The sequence below is a fragment of the Peromyscus maniculatus genome, chromosome X (assembly GCF_049852395.1).
Source record: "Peromyscus maniculatus bairdii isolate BWxNUB_F1_BW_parent chromosome X, HU_Pman_BW_mat_3.1, whole genome shotgun sequence".
NCBI classification, from domain to species: domain Eukaryota; kingdom Metazoa; phylum Chordata; class Mammalia; order Rodentia; family Cricetidae; genus Peromyscus; species Peromyscus maniculatus.
The window spans coordinates 87628720-87648367 of record NC_134875.1 but is presented as its reverse complement, the minus strand read 5'-3'; the positions used below and the strand labels follow the sequence as shown (position 1 = coordinate 87648367).

At 34.8% G+C, this 19648-nt stretch overlaps 1 protein-coding gene across 1 annotated transcript in view; it reads left to right on the top strand.

Annotated features, from left to right (window-relative positions):
- Ar (androgen receptor) overlaps positions 1-19648 on the top strand; it is a 173377-nt gene that overhangs the window by 130842 nt on the left and 22887 nt on the right. The window contains exon 3 of the mRNA XM_006981175.4: positions 11335-11451. Within this exon, the coding sequence (XP_006981237.1) occupies positions 11335-11451 (117 nt within the window). The remainder of the gene's footprint in view (positions 1-11334; positions 11452-19648) is intronic.

The window sequence follows — 19648 nt, the reverse complement described above, 5'->3', positions numbered from 1 at the left end:
GCATTCTCAAATATAGTAGTATTTCTTCTATGAAAATGGATAAAATTGTTTTGGTGTATATATGTTTAGAATTGTAATATCCTCTCAGTATATTGTTCTTATATTTAGTATGAAGTAACCTTCTTTATATATTTTGACTAGTTTCGGTTTGAGTCTATTTTATTAAATGTTAGAAGAGCTATATCAGATTGTTTCTTGGTTTTATTTCTATTGAATAACTTTTTTGGGAATTGAGTACATTAACACTGAGTTATTACTAAACATTGCATATTAATAACCGTCATTTTTTGTGTTGTGTTTTCTTAGACTTCCTTTTATTAACTGTGGTGAACATTTATTTGTTCTCTGTGGCCTCTTGGATGTGTTTATACTTGTCTTCAAACTGAAGTATTCCTTCCAGTATCGTCTGTAGAACTGTCTTAGTGATCATAAATTTCATTAATATGTTTCAACATGGAATGTTTTTTTTGTCTTTCAATTTTAATAGATAGTTTTGCTGAGTATAATATTCTGGGTTGACATTTTTTCTTTCAGAACTTGGAATTTATCTTTCTAGGTCTTTTTGTCTTTCAAAGTTTCTGTCATAAAAGCAGATGTTATTCTGATGGACCTGCCCCTGTAAGTGATATGATCTTTCTCTCTCAACTTTTAGTACCCTTTCTTTATTCTGTGCTTTTAATATTTTAGATATAATATGTTTTGGACCTCTCTATTTGGAATTCTGTGTGGACCTGTTTGGACATTCTTTACTCTTGGTTTAAAATTTTTTCTTCTTATTCCCATGGGGTCTTCATTTATCATGGTCTCTTCTTTCCTTGTTCTCCCTCTCTGTTCTTGATCCAGCTGGGATCTCCCATTCCCCTAAGCTCTCTTTCCCCTGACCTTTGCCTTCATTACTCCCCCTCACATCCAGTTTGCTCATGTAGATCTCATGCATTTCTCTGTTGTTGGGCAATCCCTGTGTCTTTCTTAGGGTCCTCTTTACTAGGAATAGGAAGAAGCAAAGAGCTAGAGAGGTCCCCAGAAATCCACAAAGACACCTCCACAATTGACTACTGGCAATAGTCGAGAGAAAACCCGAACTGACCTACCCTGGTGACCGGATCCTAACTGTCATGGTAGAACTCTCATCGAATGACTGATGGAAGTAGATGCAGAGGTCCACGGCCAAGCCCCAAGTGGAGCTCCGGGAGTCCAATCAGCTAGAAAGAGGAGGGACTGTATGAGCGAGTGATGTTGAGACCATGATTGTAAAAAGCTCAGGGACAAATAGCCAAACTAGTAGAAACACAGGAACTATGAACCAATAGCTGAGGAGCCCCCAACTGGATCAGGCCCTCTGAATAAGTGAGACAGTCGATTAGCTTGAACTGTTTGGGAGGTCCTCAGGCAGCGGGACCGGGACCTGTCCTTAGTGCATGAGCTGGCTTATTGGAGCCTGGGGCCTATCCTGGGACGCTTTGCTCAGCCTGGGTGAAGGGATGGACCTGCCTTGACTGAATCTACCAGGTTGAGCTGAATCACCAGGGGAGTCCTTGCCCTGGAGGAAATGGGAATGGGGCATGGGTTGGGGGAAGGGCGGGAGTGGGAGAAGGGAGGACAGGGGAGTCCGTGGCTGATATATAAAATTTAATTATAAAATTAAAAAAATTATTAAAAAATAAATAAAAACAAGAAATAAAAAAGCTGAAGGCTTCTTGAGAAAAAAAATTCTTCTATGACTTTCTTGAAGATATTCCCTATGCCTTTGCTATGGTGTTCTTTTTCTGTACTCATAATCAGAAGGTTAGGTCTTTTCACGATATCTCAGAAACCCTCCAAATTTCCATTCCTATTTCTTTTAAAATTTGTTGTTTACCTTTACTGAGTAATATAATTCCTCAACCTTATCTTGCTTCCCTGATAACTCTTTTCCACATGATCCATTTTATTGGTGAAGATTTCCATTGAGACTTTTATTAATAAGTTTTTCATTTCCAAAAAGCATTTCAGTTTGTTTTACTCAGAAATTCTGTCCCTATTTCCATATCTTAAATTGACTTCTTTTTAAATTGACTTCATTTTACTCATCTACTTATTTTTGTTCTGTTAGAGTATATCCCTGTCTTCTTTGAACTGTTTGAACAGAGTTATAATCATTCTTTTGAATTCTTTGTCTAGTTTCTTCCAAGTCATTTTTATTAGGTATATTTATTATAGAATTATTGATTTATAAGGGAGACATGCTGTGTTGATGTTTTTCCTTTCCGTTTTTTGAGAAGGGATTTCTCTGCAAAACTCTGAGTGCCCTGGAACTTGTACTGGACCAGGTTAGCCTTGAACTCAGAGATCTGCCTGCCTCTGTCTCCTGTGTGGTGGGATTAAAGGCAATCACCACTACACCCTGATGTCTTGTTTTGGTTTTTATATCAATTTTGTGCTGAAACTTGAGCAGCTAAAATTAGTTTCTTGATTTGATCTCTTAAGCTTTTGTTTTTTGTTTTGTTTTGTTTTCAAATTTGGCCACCTTTGTTCACCCCTATGTTCACTGGAGGACTAAGTCCTAGCTCACTTAAAGTATACTTTCCCTCTGTGGGACTGGTATTAGGGAAGAGGTTCTATCTCAACTTTTCTGATGACCAGATATTGCCCTACCAGATAGGGTCTCCAACCTAGGTCTTCATGATTCCAGGTGAGTTTGTGGATCCCTTCACATGTCTGTGAGACTTTACTAGAACTAGATCCAGTCTCTACCCTGGATCCTCAGCAACCCTGCTGGAGCTTCTTGGAGGTGTGGAACTTCTCATATGCCTATGGGCCTAACCTGAAGTTAAATCAGGCTGCCACTCTTCTTATAAAGCTGCTACAATATGTTATACTCCCCAAGTTCAGATAGGACTTACCTGGGCTTAGGATTGGTCTTTCTATATGATTCCAGATTTAGCTTGCTAATATTTTGCTCAGGTGTTACCCTGTGATCATAAGAATTAGTCTGTAGTTCACTCTTAGTACTGTCTTTGTCCTGCTTTGTTAATGGAGTAACATTACTATTATGAAGTGAATAGGGAAGTTGTCCTTATACTTTTTGTAATCTGCTGGTGAAAGATTAATATTAGATCTTTAAACATGTCATAGATTTTCCTAATAAAACCAAATGGTCCTGGGATACTACTTGACTAATAATTCAGTATCTTTATTTGGTAGAAGTCAATTTTTATTTTTTTAATTTGTTTTTATAAAGTTTAAGTAATTTGTATCTTTATAATAATTTCTTGATTAAATAATTAAAGTTGCCCTATATTTGGATAAATCCACACATTTATAAATGCATAGGGAACAGAGGAGAGTAAATTTAATATAACAGAGGCTAAGACAGAGAAATACTGTTGTTATTTGGAAGTAGTTTTCTTTAGTTGGAAGTAATTTTCCATTCCTGATATTTGTGAGTTAGTCTTTTTCAACTGGAATGTCACAAGCCTCTTTGCTCTGGATTACTAAAAATTATTGATGATTTGGAGCCAAAGATGACCTTTCTGTTTTCCAAGAAAATGTCTGGTACCCCATTGTTGTAAATTTTCTCCAGAAAAAAAAAATCACTTAGATTCCTAAGGACTTTGGGGATAGTGAATATTACAAGAGATGAAGTAACCTTGTTTGTCAGCTGTTGTTACTCAAGTTTGCCTTGGTGTGATCTGGTAGAAGGATTCAGTTTTAGAGGATTTTTCCCCATCAATTTACCCCTAGTATCATGTGTCTTTGAGTTCTCTTGACTTTTGAAATCACAAATGCAAGGGAAGGCTTCATCCACTCTGTATTGTGAAACCATTTTAATCTCCTAGTCTTGGAAGATTTGTCATTTGGTCAGTAGCCATTTTACTTACAGTGCAGTTGATATCAACATTTCAGGAGGATTCATCAATAATATTTTTATTTAGATTTGTTAATACAAAATGATAGTAATATATCTTTATGGAGTACAATATGATTATATGCATGTATCAATCAAACGAATAAGAACTTATATCTCATCAAATGTTAAACATTTTCATGTATTGGAAACATTGATACTTATCTTTTCTCATAAGTTTGAAATCGAATGTAGATTTTATAGCCTACTGTAGCATAAAGAACCACAATTAATTCTTTGTATGGAACTCTTTTAAGAAACTCAAATACATGGGAGGGTAATACATTATCTTCATTTCAAGTAGATAGTCTAGATGAACCTTTCCCTATGGATGCAGTATCCAGGCCCCCACCATGCTCTGATGCAAGGACAGAAAAGACTAGGAATGCATTCAACATACCAACACTATCTCACAAATTTTCAAATGACATTATCCTAGTCACATCTGTTGGTCACTTCCTTCAGTTGTTTAACAGATCATAGTTACTCAGTTATAGAACAAAATAGAGGTAGGAAACAAACAAACAAAAACAAACCTATTTGTCTTATGATAGTTTTAAGAAGAAATACTTTTTTCCTTTAATCCCAGGATTTAGGGGACTCAGGCAGAAAGATTGTAAATTTGACACCAACTTTAGCTTCATGGTAATGCTATACATTCCAAATATTTTTAATTTTTATAAAAGGGAAAATGGTACAGATGAAAAAGTGTCAGTATGTTTGATCAAGGCTAATTGAATATTTTGTTTTTGATGACTAACATAACATAAATTTCACAACCTGTTTCATGTGTCAATCTTGGCTCTTTCCAACCTCCATTCCTTTTCAAACACATCATGCTCTCTGTCTGGAACGCCCTCCAATGCTTTGTTTACTTAGAAAAAAGTCTGTTTTTACTAAGAATACTCTTTCTGTGAAGGGAAATTTCTACGAAATTTTTTATCTCAGGATTATAACATTTGTTAGTTGTTAGAATTTTTTTTTGCAGATTATTATCCTGTCATTTTATCTTCTGATGTATTGTGTAACAACTGCTACCATTTTGCTCAGTTTTTTATATCTTTTATTCAGTCCTATCAAAATTTAGTCATCTACATTGCCATATTTGCATATCTCATGAAATATTTACTGAATGCTTACTGCTTTGCAAATAGTATTGCATTTCAATTTTGCAGCAAATATAGGTGTTCTCTCCATTTCACAGAAAGATGAATTCACATCTAAAGAAATCAAGTAGTTAATACCAAGTTGCAGCTAGCAAGAGAGAGAAGGACTTGAACACAAACCAACCAAGCTACCATTCTCTACTTCTTACTGACTATAATAGTGTACTGACACTTCTCTCTTTCTGTACTTTTCATTGACTCTTCTCTGCGTGTAATATCAATCCTCAGAAGTATTTGTGCAGCTTCCCTAGAGTCCGAAATTAATTTTAGATTCTTAGTGTTTTGGAGAAGCATGAAAGCATAGAGGAAAAAATAACTATGAAATAAATATGGAAGGCAGACTCCTACTCCTCTCTCCCAGTCATTAGTGAATATATTCTTAGTGGAAATGCCAGTGACTTGTAATGCAGGTAACATCTTTTAGTTTATCTTGATGCTGTCATAGATAAACATTATTTTAATAGGGCTGCACTTAGGCTTCTCTATCTGAATCCTCTCCTCCTGACTTCTCTTCCTCTCTTCTTTCTTTTTTCTCTTCTCTACCTTCTCCTCTTCCTTGCTTTATTCTAAAGCCCTCGTATATTCTCATATATTTGTAATATTTCAGCTTCATGTGTGCTTACATTATCTCCTACTAGACTACAAACATCTAAAAGTCAGAAAATAATAATAATCCCCCCATGGACATTAGTGCTCTTCAACAAGCTTGTTTTAACTGACTAATTGATATTTGGGATCAAAATAAAAATTTTTGAACCTTTTAAAAGAGTAGTTTCCCTAATTCCTCAGCGTGGTGAACAGGCAACTCAACTGCTGGGAGTGGGGTCTGTAGATCAGAAACTAGGATGTTCTGGGAGCCTCACGGAGGTGTTACAGACTGTAATCTTTTTAGTATGTGTATGGATGTATCTACTGAAGCCCAGAGAGAGGAAAGGATTTTAATCCAAGATAACACAAATATTTATACCCAAATTGGGTAACTGTAAAAGGTTAAATAGTAAATAGTGCCCCTCCCTGACAATTCCACAGAAATGTAGTGTCTCACAGTAACCATTATTCATGAAATTGTGTATACTGCTTCAGCTGTTACATACATTTATGAACATAAGCAAAAATACAACAGTTTTATTTACCAATTAATATTTTGTGTTTTCCACAATATTACAGCAGATCTTGGTGATTATTCCATATTGTTATATATAAAATTGGTTTTAGTGGGTGAAATGTTACATAATAATTTAACTATTTTTATACTGATGGGTATTCATGCTGTTGTTAAACTTATGCTGTTATAGGAATGTTGTAGTGAATGTCCATATATATGTCATGTCATACATGTGAAAAACAAGTACTGAGTCAAAGAATGTGCATGTATATTTTTAATTTAAAATATTTTGTCTAGTTATACTTCATGGAGATTGTAAGATTGTCAAATAAAATATAGATTTAATGAAATTGATAAATTATAATTACATGCCATTTTGCTAAAAGATTATCTTGGGCTTGAAGAAATATTCAACACAGAAGTCCTTTAAATGATTAATCTCTCCTGTACATTTAAATAAGAATTCAATAGAAATGCATGTAGTAAGTACACTAATATCCAGAAACATATCAATTGGGTAAAACATGGAGAGATGGCAACATGTTTTTAAAGCATCATTGATTCTGCTCAGGCAGTGATCCTAATAATATAAACAAATCCTGGAGGTACAACTTTGACAAAACTGTAGAGAGAAAAATACAAAGGAATCAGACCCAGGTAAGAGGGAGTAAGACAGAACCTTACTTATTCTTAGGTTAATAAATTAATAATATAAACATATTATTTATATAATATGAGTTCTGCCTTTCATTACAGCTCAGGCTGTGTGCCTAGACCTATCTACATTATTCTACAAATTCAAGACCAATAAACTGGTAGAAAATCCTAACTAGGACTCAACAGGATTTGAAGAGCTTTTCAAAAAAGTGTTCTAGGTTATGCTCCTATTGTATCTGTTGCACTCATGCTGACTGACACCAACCAAAGAGCACAAATAAAATATAAATATAAACTTCAGTGACCTAATGCACATCAGGGTGACCAGAAATAATAACCCCGTTTTCATGTTTTAAAATACTCAAAGTATAGATATGTAATATGCTTACAACAAAAATAATAATCAGATAATGCAATGGATTTTAGTAAAAAAATTACGTATATTCTTACTTATTTAAAATAGCCAACAAATATATCCCTTCACTCATACTTAGCATTCAATCTGACCTGCAATCTAGCATGTAAAAATGCTATTTAATTTGTGTTTCTATTATTTTATGGAATTTGACCAATTTTTATACACTTAGTGGTTATTTATTTCTCTTTATGTTTGTCTACTCATTTTCCCCTATTTTTCTATTGTATTGTTTTTCATCTTTTACCAAATATACAGAGAATTAAAGTAAGTGAACTGCTAGAAATCCAACAGTTCACTTGATCAATGAACTAGTGAAATAGCCACAGTTCTCAAAAGATGAAATACAAATGGTCAGTTGACATTTTAAAAAGTTTTCTCCCTTCCTGAACATCAGAGAAGTGCAAATTAAAACTAATTTCATCTCACCTCAGTCAAGATGGCAGTCACTAAGTAAATAAAATCATATGCTTGTGGGATTTGGACAAAAGAGAATACTTATACAATGTAGGTTGAAATGTAAAACTAGTTCAGCAAGTATGGAAACCAATATGCAGTTTCCTCAGAAAACCAAAAAAAAAAGAAAAAAAAAGATTTACCATATGACCCAACTACACTGCTCCTGTATAGTTAGCAAAAAAATTCTAAATAATATATTACAAATATGCACATCCATGTTTATTGCAGCACCATTCATAATAGATAAGTTCCAGAATTAATCTGGGTATCCAACAACAGAAGTTTGGATAAAAAAAAATGTCAAATACACAAAGGAATCGTTTAACATAATGAGTGAAGTTTTTCTATTTGCAGGAATATGGATGCTCCTGAGGATTATATTAGGTGAATTACATCAGTCTCAGAAAGATGAATATCATTTTTTTTCTCATTTGTTGGTTCCACAATTTATATTGATACATAAAATGATTAACCATTCAGTCTGAAACAATATAGTGAATAAATTTTAAGTTATTTATTTATTCACTAAATTAGAATGATGTATTATATAGGCCATATATGTTTTAGGTTTTCTTGTTTCTTTTACAAGTTGACCTATGCTGAAGCCAGTATCAAGGTATTATAATTGTCATGTCTTAAAAGTAATTTAAATGGCTGGTAGAGAATATCTTATTATTGTTTGTTTCAAAAACTATATTGGCATTATCACACATTTTATTCTTCCAGATACATTTTGGGATTATTTTGGCAAGATTTTGTTTTGATAGTTTTAATTTTATATACTTTATTGGGAGAGAATGGAAATCTCTAAAATACTGTATCTTCTCTTTGAAGATCACCACACATCTTTTTATTTAATTCAGACTTTCTATTACATACCTCAAAATTTCTCTAATTTTACCTTATAAGTTCTATATTAAAACTTTCTATACAAAGTATGAGAAATTGTATTCTTCAGTCTTCACTATAGATTAATGATAATCATATTCACATGATACAATGACACTGATAGTGGTTAAGTCACCTACTTTATTCCTTTACTCAAAATGGTGTGGTTTTTTTTAGTGGAAAAGAATTTAATTAGACATTAATGTGAAGTCAAACTGGGTGGAAACTTTGTGGGTCTGACAGAAAAGAACAGGAACAGGGAGGTTGTGGGGGAAAACTGTCTTGTTACATTGTCTCAGTTCCTGCTGAGGCATGGAATCATATTTAAGATCTGTGATTTAAAAAAATAAGAATATGACCAGAAAGAAAATGTAATACATCAGCCAGTCAATAATTTAAGAGCCAACATGCATGCAGAGTACTTCATGCCAATTATATGACCATGCTGAGTGTTATAAAGCATTGAAATGAATGTTCTCTTTGCAGTTCTACAGTGTATCCTTATATGCTTTAACATGAGAAAGAATGTATTTGCCAATCATTTCACAATGACTTTTTAAAGCACTTGATAATATATTGTTGATATAATTTGCTATTGAAAAATAAACAGTATCTAAGTGTGGAGGTTAATGTTTAGTCTCTGATGAGCAGGAGCTGATAGGTATTTGTATTATCTGTGCTAATTGTTCTGCCACCTAGCCTACAACGTGGAATTATATGACCTTCTAAAACTAAATTGGAGCAGGCCCAGATCCCACTTCAATTCCTCTGTCAACTGAAAATACAGAAGCTGGCTATAAACAAACAATGGGAAAAAAATCTGACACACTTGGAATGCTTTTTCTTCCAACTCTAATTTCCATTGTGTGCAATTTTCAAGTGTTATGCTGGCTCTACCACCAACTTGTGGCTTGGTACATCTCCATATATTTTGTTCATTTCATAACTTAAGAACTAAGAATCCTATTAAAACATTTTATTGGAAAGCTTTTAATGTCCTTAACAGGTCAGATTTTGTGTTACTGTCACTGATGGACCAATGCTATAAAGAGACAGTAATACATTTCCTGGAAAAAATATTAACAGAGTCCAGAAATATTACAAACTGAGTCACAATTCAAGAATATTTGGGGAAAATATTTTGCAAGTATGTTACAGAGGTAATTCAAGCTTTGCATAGAGGAATAAGCTTGATGACCAAACAGAATTTTAAATTCTTTCTCATTCATTGAATTAATAGTCTTAGAGCAAACCAAGGATGTAATTCCACACAGGTCAATAGTCTTGAAGAACATAGATGAAAGAACACCTTTAACAAACACTATAAAACTCAATTCAGCATCACATTAAGAATTATCCATTATGATCAAAAAGGATTTATTATTGGGATCCAAGGCTGGTTCAATATATATAAATGAATAAATACAACTCACCACATCAACATAATGAAAAATAAAAATCATATGATAATTTCAGCAAAGATAGAAAAAGTATTTGACAAAATTTATCTCATAATAAATACTCTGAATAAACTAGGTAAATGTTCCCTTAGCAGAAATTAAAGGTCATATATAAGTCTGTAATTAATATCATACTTGTAATCTAGTAAAAAGACAAGGATGTACATTGCCTACTATGTTTCAACACAATGCTGAAAGTAGAACCTGTTTCATCATAATGACCCTTATTTTTGTTATCATAGAAAGGGGTATAAATTCCATTACAAGTATTTTGCTCAGGGTTATTACTAAACCTGTTAACAAACCAAATATGCTATCATTATTCTGATATAGAACTCTAAAAATTTCATCTATATAGTGAAACAGAATAAATAATAAAGAAGTAAAAGAGCTTTAAAAGACTATTTTCTTCCATCTTGTTTTATCCCTAATCCACAATGTGCAGAGTACTTGAAGATGTATTTTGAACTATTTCTTTGGTGACTGCTTACTTATGCATCTCTATGTTCTGCATACATACATGTTTATCAAAGGCCTACTATGTGTTGGGTTGATACTGGGAGCAATGTAACAAAAGCAAATTACTAAGCAAATCATATGTTTTTGGACCACATCTTCCTTTGAGTAACTCTTATCCTGAAAAGAGGGAGGTTAGTTTCTCTGTACATCTATAAGGACTCAAGTTATACATGATTGTGATTTGTTCTCTCTACTCACTTGAGACGACTTCCTTTTGCTTACTGTGATTTATCACACAAAGCATGGGCTTTATTTCTGGCTTACACAACTTACAGGCCTGAGAGTACCATCACTAGCAATGTAAAAAGACTTAGGGATAACATAAAAAGTACTGTACTGTTTTTTAAAGCATCTAATTAGCTAAAGTATGAATCTATGTATGATTACAGGTGTCAGTAGGAGGATGCATTGACTAAGCCAACATCTATGCTGTGCCAAGCTAACAGAGTGATAGTTTCCACAACTGGTCATTTTCTTAAGGGCACTCTTGGGTTTAGTCAAGCTGAAGCATCTTGTTTTCAAACGCAATAAATAGTCCTAATAATGGAAGTATTATGAGGATCTTATTTCCTAATATCTATTAAAACATCTATGAAAAACAAGCAACATAGCACAGTATTAAACCATCTTCTTTAAATGGCTTGATTCTGTATGATCAAATTGTTTGGGGCCACTGTCTCTCAATTTGTAGTATATATTACTGTCCTTTTGCCCAGAAATATGCAAGGAGAGAAATCTGGAGACACATTAACAGATCTACTATTGCATTTTTCTCCCAGGGAAGCAGAAGTATCTATGTGCCAGCAGAAATGATTGCACCATTGATAAATTTCGGAGAAAAAATTGTCCATCTTGTCGACTCCGGAAATGTTATGAAGCAGGGATGACTCTGGGAGGTATGGATATTTTCCTCTTTTATCTTCTTGTCCTTCTTCTGCTTGCCTCCATCCTTTAAAATTATTGCTTTAGATCTGATTCTCCTCTGTAATGCTTCTAAGAATATCATATACTCAATAGATTCAGGCCGACTTTCCCATGGTGCCTTCTTTATTTTTACCTATAGCATTCATATATTTGGAATTTGACATAGGACCAAGAGGCATGAAGTAAGGATCAGAAACTAACAGAAGATGAATGAGGGTGTGCTTTTTGGATTCAGTTCCTCAAGTGATATATTGATACTGGCCTGGTAGGGATGAAAGAACCAAGTAATCAAAACTGTCACAGGTGCAAGATGAGCATGGCACAGGCAGGCTCTGAACACCTGGGACTATCCGTCAGCTAACTGCTGCGTGTACAGTAGAGACAGCCAAATGGACTGTAAAGCTGCTTCTCTTTGGATCCTGTGACTAAAGTACCAAACAGAGCCAATTTCCTATCCTGTGTCTCCCAGAAATCAGCAGGCTTTTTAATCATTTCCTTTTCTTTACAAATCCATTGATCATTTCCAGAAGCATTTTTCCCCAATGGCACAGTAGCTTCTTAGAAGACATAGCCCTCTCAAGGGTGACCCTTTATCATAAGTCTCTGTGTCCCATGAGCTTGTATCTACCATGAGCTCTGTTGTCCTTCCATAATGGCTTCATACTATTTGATGATACATATTCTCCCTCTTCTAATTCTTCATATCTTCATCTGCCCCATGCCAAAATCCACGCTGCTGCCTGATGCTTCCAAGCAGATGCATCTTTCATGAGAAAAATAAGCTCATTAGTCTACTTTTATTTAGAAAAGGAACTCAAAGGAAAACAAATCTATTTCTGAGTGCCTAAAACTATAACCTTATATTTGATTACTGAGTATCAATTGGGAAAACCCAAATGACTGGATTTCAGCCCACTTTTCTCCCATATCAGGGCTAATTTGGAACAGTTGTTGTCTCTGGCTTTCTATAAGGCACTCAATGCCTATATATCATTGTAGATAACTACATCCTCCCCACCTCACAGACCAGTCGTGCTTTTAACCAGACTATAATACTGCAAGCAAATTGTTTCAGGCTTGATCTGTGACAATTTCAACATGAGCATCTCAAATAATATGTGGCACGCTCAGTCATCACAGGTAGATGCTCTGTGAGTTATTTTCCAGGCAACCACATCAAACAAGATTCAAATATTTGACAAAGTCTGACCTTGTTTTTGCTTCTTTGGTCTACTCTAAGGACATCCTATAGTTGTGACATGCAGTGGGGAAGAAGCCACAAGACCATTTGGTGTGGGGTAGAAAGAAATCCAGGCGAGGTAACAGAGGGAATGATTGAAAAGAAAGGTTTTACTACATGGATAAGTCCTGAGCAAGTATTATGATACACTCTCCTCTTAATAATTTAACCTCCTGTGAATTGTGCATAATATAGAGTGGCTTCTAGTTTGAGGATCCCCTGTTAAGACATTGGTTTTATGTCAGAGCCCATATCCTCCATTAAGAAATAAAGTTCTTCTGACATTACTACAATGGACCTCTTTGGAAGAGAAATCTGCATATGACTAAGATTTTTACTATACAGTTTAGCACTGTGACATAAATATATGAATTCAGTTCTTGAAGAAGTGGTACAAAAAAGCTATCTGATTGGTTTACTGGAAAAAGTGGTCAAATTGAGTGGGCATGGGGAATACAATGTTGAATTGCTATGGGCAGTTTTTAACCTCAGTTTCCTTCCCATGATATATTAGTAAGTATCATATACATACAAGACAGCACATTGGGCACAGGATGTTCAGGCTAAGAAACTTCAAGAAAACTAGAAGATAGATCTTCACAAAATGCAAGGATTCTTGTTTTTTGCCTTTTGCTATGCAGGAAATTGAACCTAGCACCTTGGGCATGCTAGGCAAGTACTATACCACAGAGTTAGATATCCAGCCAACTCATAGAAGGATTATTGATGTTGTGTAAATGGCTTTACCTTTGAAGTCAGACATACCTAGATTAAAAGCCCAGATGTATTATTTACTCCATGCCCCCTGTGAACTTCATTTTCATTATCTGTAATTTATAAATATCATCCTCAGAGTTACAGTTAGGAGAAATGAAAAGGAGAATAAGAGCATATTTGAGAAAGTGCTAGACAAATGTGAGGAGTTCTTATTACAATGAGGTCACCAGCATATTAGGTAGACGCAGGCTGTTCTTAGCACTTTCCAATGAGTTTCTCCATAATAACTAGCTTGGCTTGCCATGCAATATGTGGTATGTAACAACAGTCAGTGGATCACAAAAAAAAAATCACTTCTGATTACCTTGCACTGAAAAGTGCTACTAGCATAATGTTTAAAATCTGATTTCAGTAATTTAGAAAAGTTTATGTTAATTTTGAAGTACCAAGTCAGTGAAAACCAAAGTGCTTATTCTCTTTGTCTTAAAATATAAACATTTGCACATTGCTGGATTTATCATCACATCCCCTACTTTCTAACATAACTTCTTCCAAGATTTATTGTTAATTTACGGTATCAGTATATAACACATTTTTTTATTCAGTGGAAAGATAAAAGAAAGTATCAATACATAGTGGCCTTTGTGAATACATTGGCAATAGCTCCTCATTTTCATAAGATTTGGGTTTAGTATTAACTTTTTGGTCACCTTTAAAAATAATTTACATAATTTTGGTTCCTTTTCTGTATCACTCACACTACAATTATGTAATATATAATTAAGCAGCAATTCAGAATGTGGTCTTGTGCAAGTCCCTTGTCCCTCCCAGGATGATCAGATTTATCAAGGACCCTTTTGCTGTTATTATTTTGTCATTTGATGTCAAAATCTACAAAGAAAAGATTGTAGGATTATCACCTTTTTCTTCAATTGCCAGTCACCTGCTCATAGAAGTACTAATACGAGAGATTGATTTGCACAGCAATTTTAGCTGCCCCTATTCACACCTATGTAAGGTATATGCCAAAACCATACTCTATGAACAGACTGTTGAAGAAGTGGAGGGCAAAGCAGATGTTTTGAATTATTGGAGAATATGGCACTCTATAGCTGATGTCTGCTTGGGCTGGACATTGTATGATCTCTAACATGGATGTGTCTATAGTGTTCCATTTGCTAATGATGGGAGCTCTTAAATTAGGAGACACTTAATAGGTACAGCCTTTTCTTCATGTTTCTGTGCCTACCTTCCTACCCCCTTGCTTCTTTTCTTAGAAACTATTGGTATTTATGAAACAATCCCATGGGTGGTGAGTTCTCAGGATGACCTTTCAGGCTTTTAAATGCCCATCCATGGAAAAATAGATGCCTTTCTTTGTTCTTGAGTGATGTCTGGATGATTTTGAAAACCATACATCAAGAATTGCTTAAAAATTTTAAATGCCTTGCCAATTTGTTTTTTTAAGAAAACCCTTGACTGTCTGGATAAGGACCTTACCTCCAGTGAATTGATAGTGATTTTATATAGCACATAATTCAGATAAATGTACCGGCATCACTCATTTTGTTTTGTAGTTGCCAAGAAACACTTCCAGTTTCCAAAATGAAATCAGGAATAAAGAATAAGCCTTCCTGCCATCTTCTTTCCTGACCCTTTCCTTTGTTCATGTTCCATTTGTCCACTTATTGCCCTGGCCAACTGTCATTTCGTTTTGTATTCTGAGACTAAGTTCTCAGTATGTGGTAAATGGCATGGACCTAAGTATTTCTTTCCCTGAACCATACCATGCTATAGACTGTACAGGAATTGCAAGTAGCAGCTATCACCTACAAGAAGGAAAAGACTATGGGGACCCAGAGCATGTGAGCATTGATAAAGTGTACATTTATTTCAAAGGTTATTTGAGCCTCTTATCCCAGTGTTTGTGGAGCTGACAAAGGAATATCCTAACTTTAAGGCTAGTTGAGCTACATAGTAACTTCCAGGCCAGCTAGGACTATAGTGTGGGACATCTTCAATAAACAAGCAAGCAAAAGATTAATTGAGAAGTTTCTTTACTACTAAGAGATTGAACTTTGCCTCTAAGGATAAAAATCTTAATATGTATGCAAGTTTTAACAATGACTATGAGTTCTGTAGTTAGGAAAATAGTTCAGGGAGTCCTGGCAATAGTCTGATGCCATGATAAACAGTAATTTCCAATATTCAAGACAATCCCTTTGCCACAACCTCCAAGAGAAGTACAACATTGCTCCTTCCATATCATGTATCCTAGATGCAAGAAAAGGATGGCAAAGGTGAAATACACTTTATGGCATGGTTCCTTATGTATTTTTTTAATTCATTGGTATGACTTCATCTTTCTGTGCACTCACCCATCTACAAATACATTTAATGAGTACCTATTGACTGCTTAATATGTACCATACTCTATACAAGACATCTTGGGAGGACAAGCCTAATAATTGAGATTTAAATGTATGTTTTAAAAATTACATAGGGACAAGGATGTAGCTCAGTGGGTTAAGGCAATTGCTGCCAAGCCCCACATCCCATATTTGATCTTTGGAACCTACATTGTACAAGGAGGTAACCAACTTCCTCAGATTGTCCTCTGACCTGTGGCACTATCACACCCACATGCATGTGAATATATGCGTACACACACTAAATAAATATATTTTTTAACATTATGTCACATGAGGGGGACAGCAATTATGGTTACACTTTAGTCTTAAGTTATAAGGAGAAAATGATTGAGGATAAATTTAGTGAGATGCAAGGGAAGGGACACTTAAGTCCATGGGCACAACTTGAATAAAGGCACAGAGACATTAAAAACTATGATGAGGCTTTAAAGAGCAGCGAGTGATTTTAACATGGCTAGAGATAGGAAAATAGGGAGGCAAGCTGGGACCACACTGAAAGTGAGCCCAATTTCAAGCAGTTGAAGATTTATGGTTGCCAGACAGACATGACCACATGTCATATCATTAATTGTGCATTTGTTTTAAGAGAATTTCTGGCAGCTTGAATGTTTGGGGGCTGACAATTTACAAAATGAAGAGTATCAGGCCATACAGAGAGAAACAAACTTTCTAGCATCAACTTTTGCTAAATACCTATGCTTTATTCCTGAGACTACTTAGCTGCACTTGGAAATCTGCAATTACTGACCATTCACAAGAAGAAACACTGACCTAGACCAAGGGAACTGGCTTGTATGAAGAACCTATATGTACATCAAATAACAGTTGCTTTGATCTTGACCACAGTTTTCCACTATGAGCTCATAGAAAACTATTTCTGTGTATGCTTTAGAGAAACCAATTTTTAAGTTCAAATGAGGAAAAGAAACCTGCATATTACTATCCTTAGGAAGATTTGCACTGTAAATCCTGTAATAAAATAAACTGAGAAGCTTTATAACTCAGGATTCCCAAACTAAATTAAATTTCAGGTCCCCCTTTTCACGTAACACCATTTAATATCCTACCAAAATGCTGCTCTCTGGAAAACACTGTAAAAAAAAAACTTGGGTATAAATACAGACTTCATTCTGTGAGCAAATGTTTTACCTACTCAATATTATCCATTTTCCAAATGTATGTGTCATCACTTACTGGGTAAATCATTGAAGTAACAAACAATAGCAGACCATCTTCAGCACATCTCTGTACCAGTGGCTACCTAATCTACTAAAGTATACCAGAGAAGATCTATAGCATACTTAACTTTCACAAAGTACAAGAAGCCAAAAGCCTTAAATTGCCCATCACAACTGATATCCATAGGCATATAATCCTAACCAAAGGAGCATGATAGAAACATTATTTTAAGAAATAGAATGACTTCCAGAATCAAAAAGGGTGATCACTAACAGTTTTGTTGAATACTGTCTGATTAACATCTCCATACTTAGCCAGAACACCAACATTATGGTACAACTCTGTATCTCATGTTTGACATTCAACAAAGTGTTACGAAGAACACTTAACAAACTGAGAGCTTGAAATAGTGATGTGTGCCTGTAGTCCCAGCATTGAAGGAGTTGAAGAAGAAAAATTATGAGTTCCTGGCCAGCCTGGACAAACACAGCAATACTCTATTACCAAAACAAATATAGCTCAGTGGTAGGATGCATGCTTAGTATACACATGACGTGACCAAAGAAATAATAATAATGAAATGTGAAACTCAGGGACTGGGTATTTTTATGTTTTCCTTAGACTCTCTAGACTTAGAGTATAAAAAGTTCTCAGTCTGGAGATGCAAGCATAAAGTCTCAGTTCTAAGAAGTGTTGTTTCCATACACAATTCTCATATACCTGAGTGTTTTAACAGCTCTACATCACAAAAGGATGTACAGAGTAGAAAAGTTACACTATGTGTTTGAGCATCAACATGTACAATATATGGTTGACACATAGAACTCTAGGATATTTTTTGTGGTGTTGAGTATGGAATTTAAAGACAACATATTAGACAAACACTACCAGCTATAACACTAGTACTTTTTTGTAAACCAAAGTCCTGTGGTGGCTCTAGTAGAAATAACACAATGGACTTGGACTTGTTTCTAGTCCTAATTCTGCCACTTACTATTTTGGTGATCTTATGAAAATCTGTAGATCTCTCTGAGCCTCATTTTTCACAGCTATATGGTAGGAACACCATTTCATATAAAATTGTTACACATGTAAATAAAGAGTCATGTGGTAGGTACACAGTAATTATCATTTGTACATTCTACTCCTTTTTAGGTAAAGACTGATCTTTGTTTTCCTATGTTCCACTACAGACTTTTCTTTCTCTGCTGTTAAATATGGCTTTTAAGTATTGGATTACTGTCCCTTGGTCCTTTGGTTTCTGATCTTTAGTCAACACTAGAAGCCTTCTATCTGTTGCTGTCATTGCCATTTCCCAGTTGGACACACACACACACACACACACACACACACACACACACACACACACACACACACTTTGATAGGAAGAAAGTATGCATCTTCCAGTTGTGCTTTCCAATGGAACTGGTGTATGGGGAGACCATATATTTTCTCTCTTACCTCCAAACCAGTTATCTGAGAAATCACATAGATGTGCTCCATTTCCAAATACTTGCTTTTTGTGAACTGTATTTAGAGGTAAGTAATATTTTTCTAATCATCAAAATTGATGATACTCCATATCTAATACTTGAATCTTGCTTGTAAAATCTCTCCTTAAAATCTTTGAAATTTTAAAATGTGCTAGCCTTAGAAAGATTTTATTGGTGTTTACTTTTGCTATGAGACATCCAAAATCCTACATTTGCTCTTTCAAAAAACAGTGTCCTAGATAATATTTTTCCAATATATTGAACAGGAAATAGAACACACAACACACAACAGACTATGCACATATAGAGAGCCAAGTATTTCCCAAATGTAGCAATCCAAGAAAAAGTTTAATTTTTTTATAACTTAACTGCTTGTTTGAAATCATTCAGTTTGTTGTTATAAATTGTAATATGTGTTCCTTAAGACCACACAAGTTTCAACTATTTTCTTATTGTACTGAACTCAGACAATTTACCTAGGTAAGATGCCTTTTTAGAGATCTTTGAACACCTTTTGAGGTCATGTTGTTTAGAAGGAAACATAAGATGTAGTTATTGATATTTCCATGATAACGTATATTTAAGTAGCAAACTGTAAATATAATTACGAGCCTGGATGACCTCTTTTGTCATCAGATTCCATGTTTCTTAGTCCAACTAACTGATGCTAAATATAAACCTAGGTGTGCCAGTTCCTTCTTTTCCTGCTGGCTTACCATCTCATTGAATAATGTCTTCTGAGGTTGAAGTGGGAATAAACTGGTAAGGTATAATTTCAACCTTCTAACAGTCTGCAGCTAAAATTATGTGAGTACTAATCACAATCAGAAAATTTGGACTGGCATTTGAAACTAAGATGAAATGCAGATCTTGATCAAGATGAAAGGTTACCAACCCAAGCCTACACAGTGAAGTGTCATATTGGCTACTCTGAAGCCAAAAGCAATTGAGGATTCTTTCTCCTTGACAGGCAATAAGACACAGAAGCCTTGATTAGTGAACTATTACACACAGAGATATTCATTTTTAAATGATTTCATTTCCAGCTGTGTAAGGATAGTGGGATTTTTATGAGACAGTTTAGCAAACAAATTCAGAATACCATCAA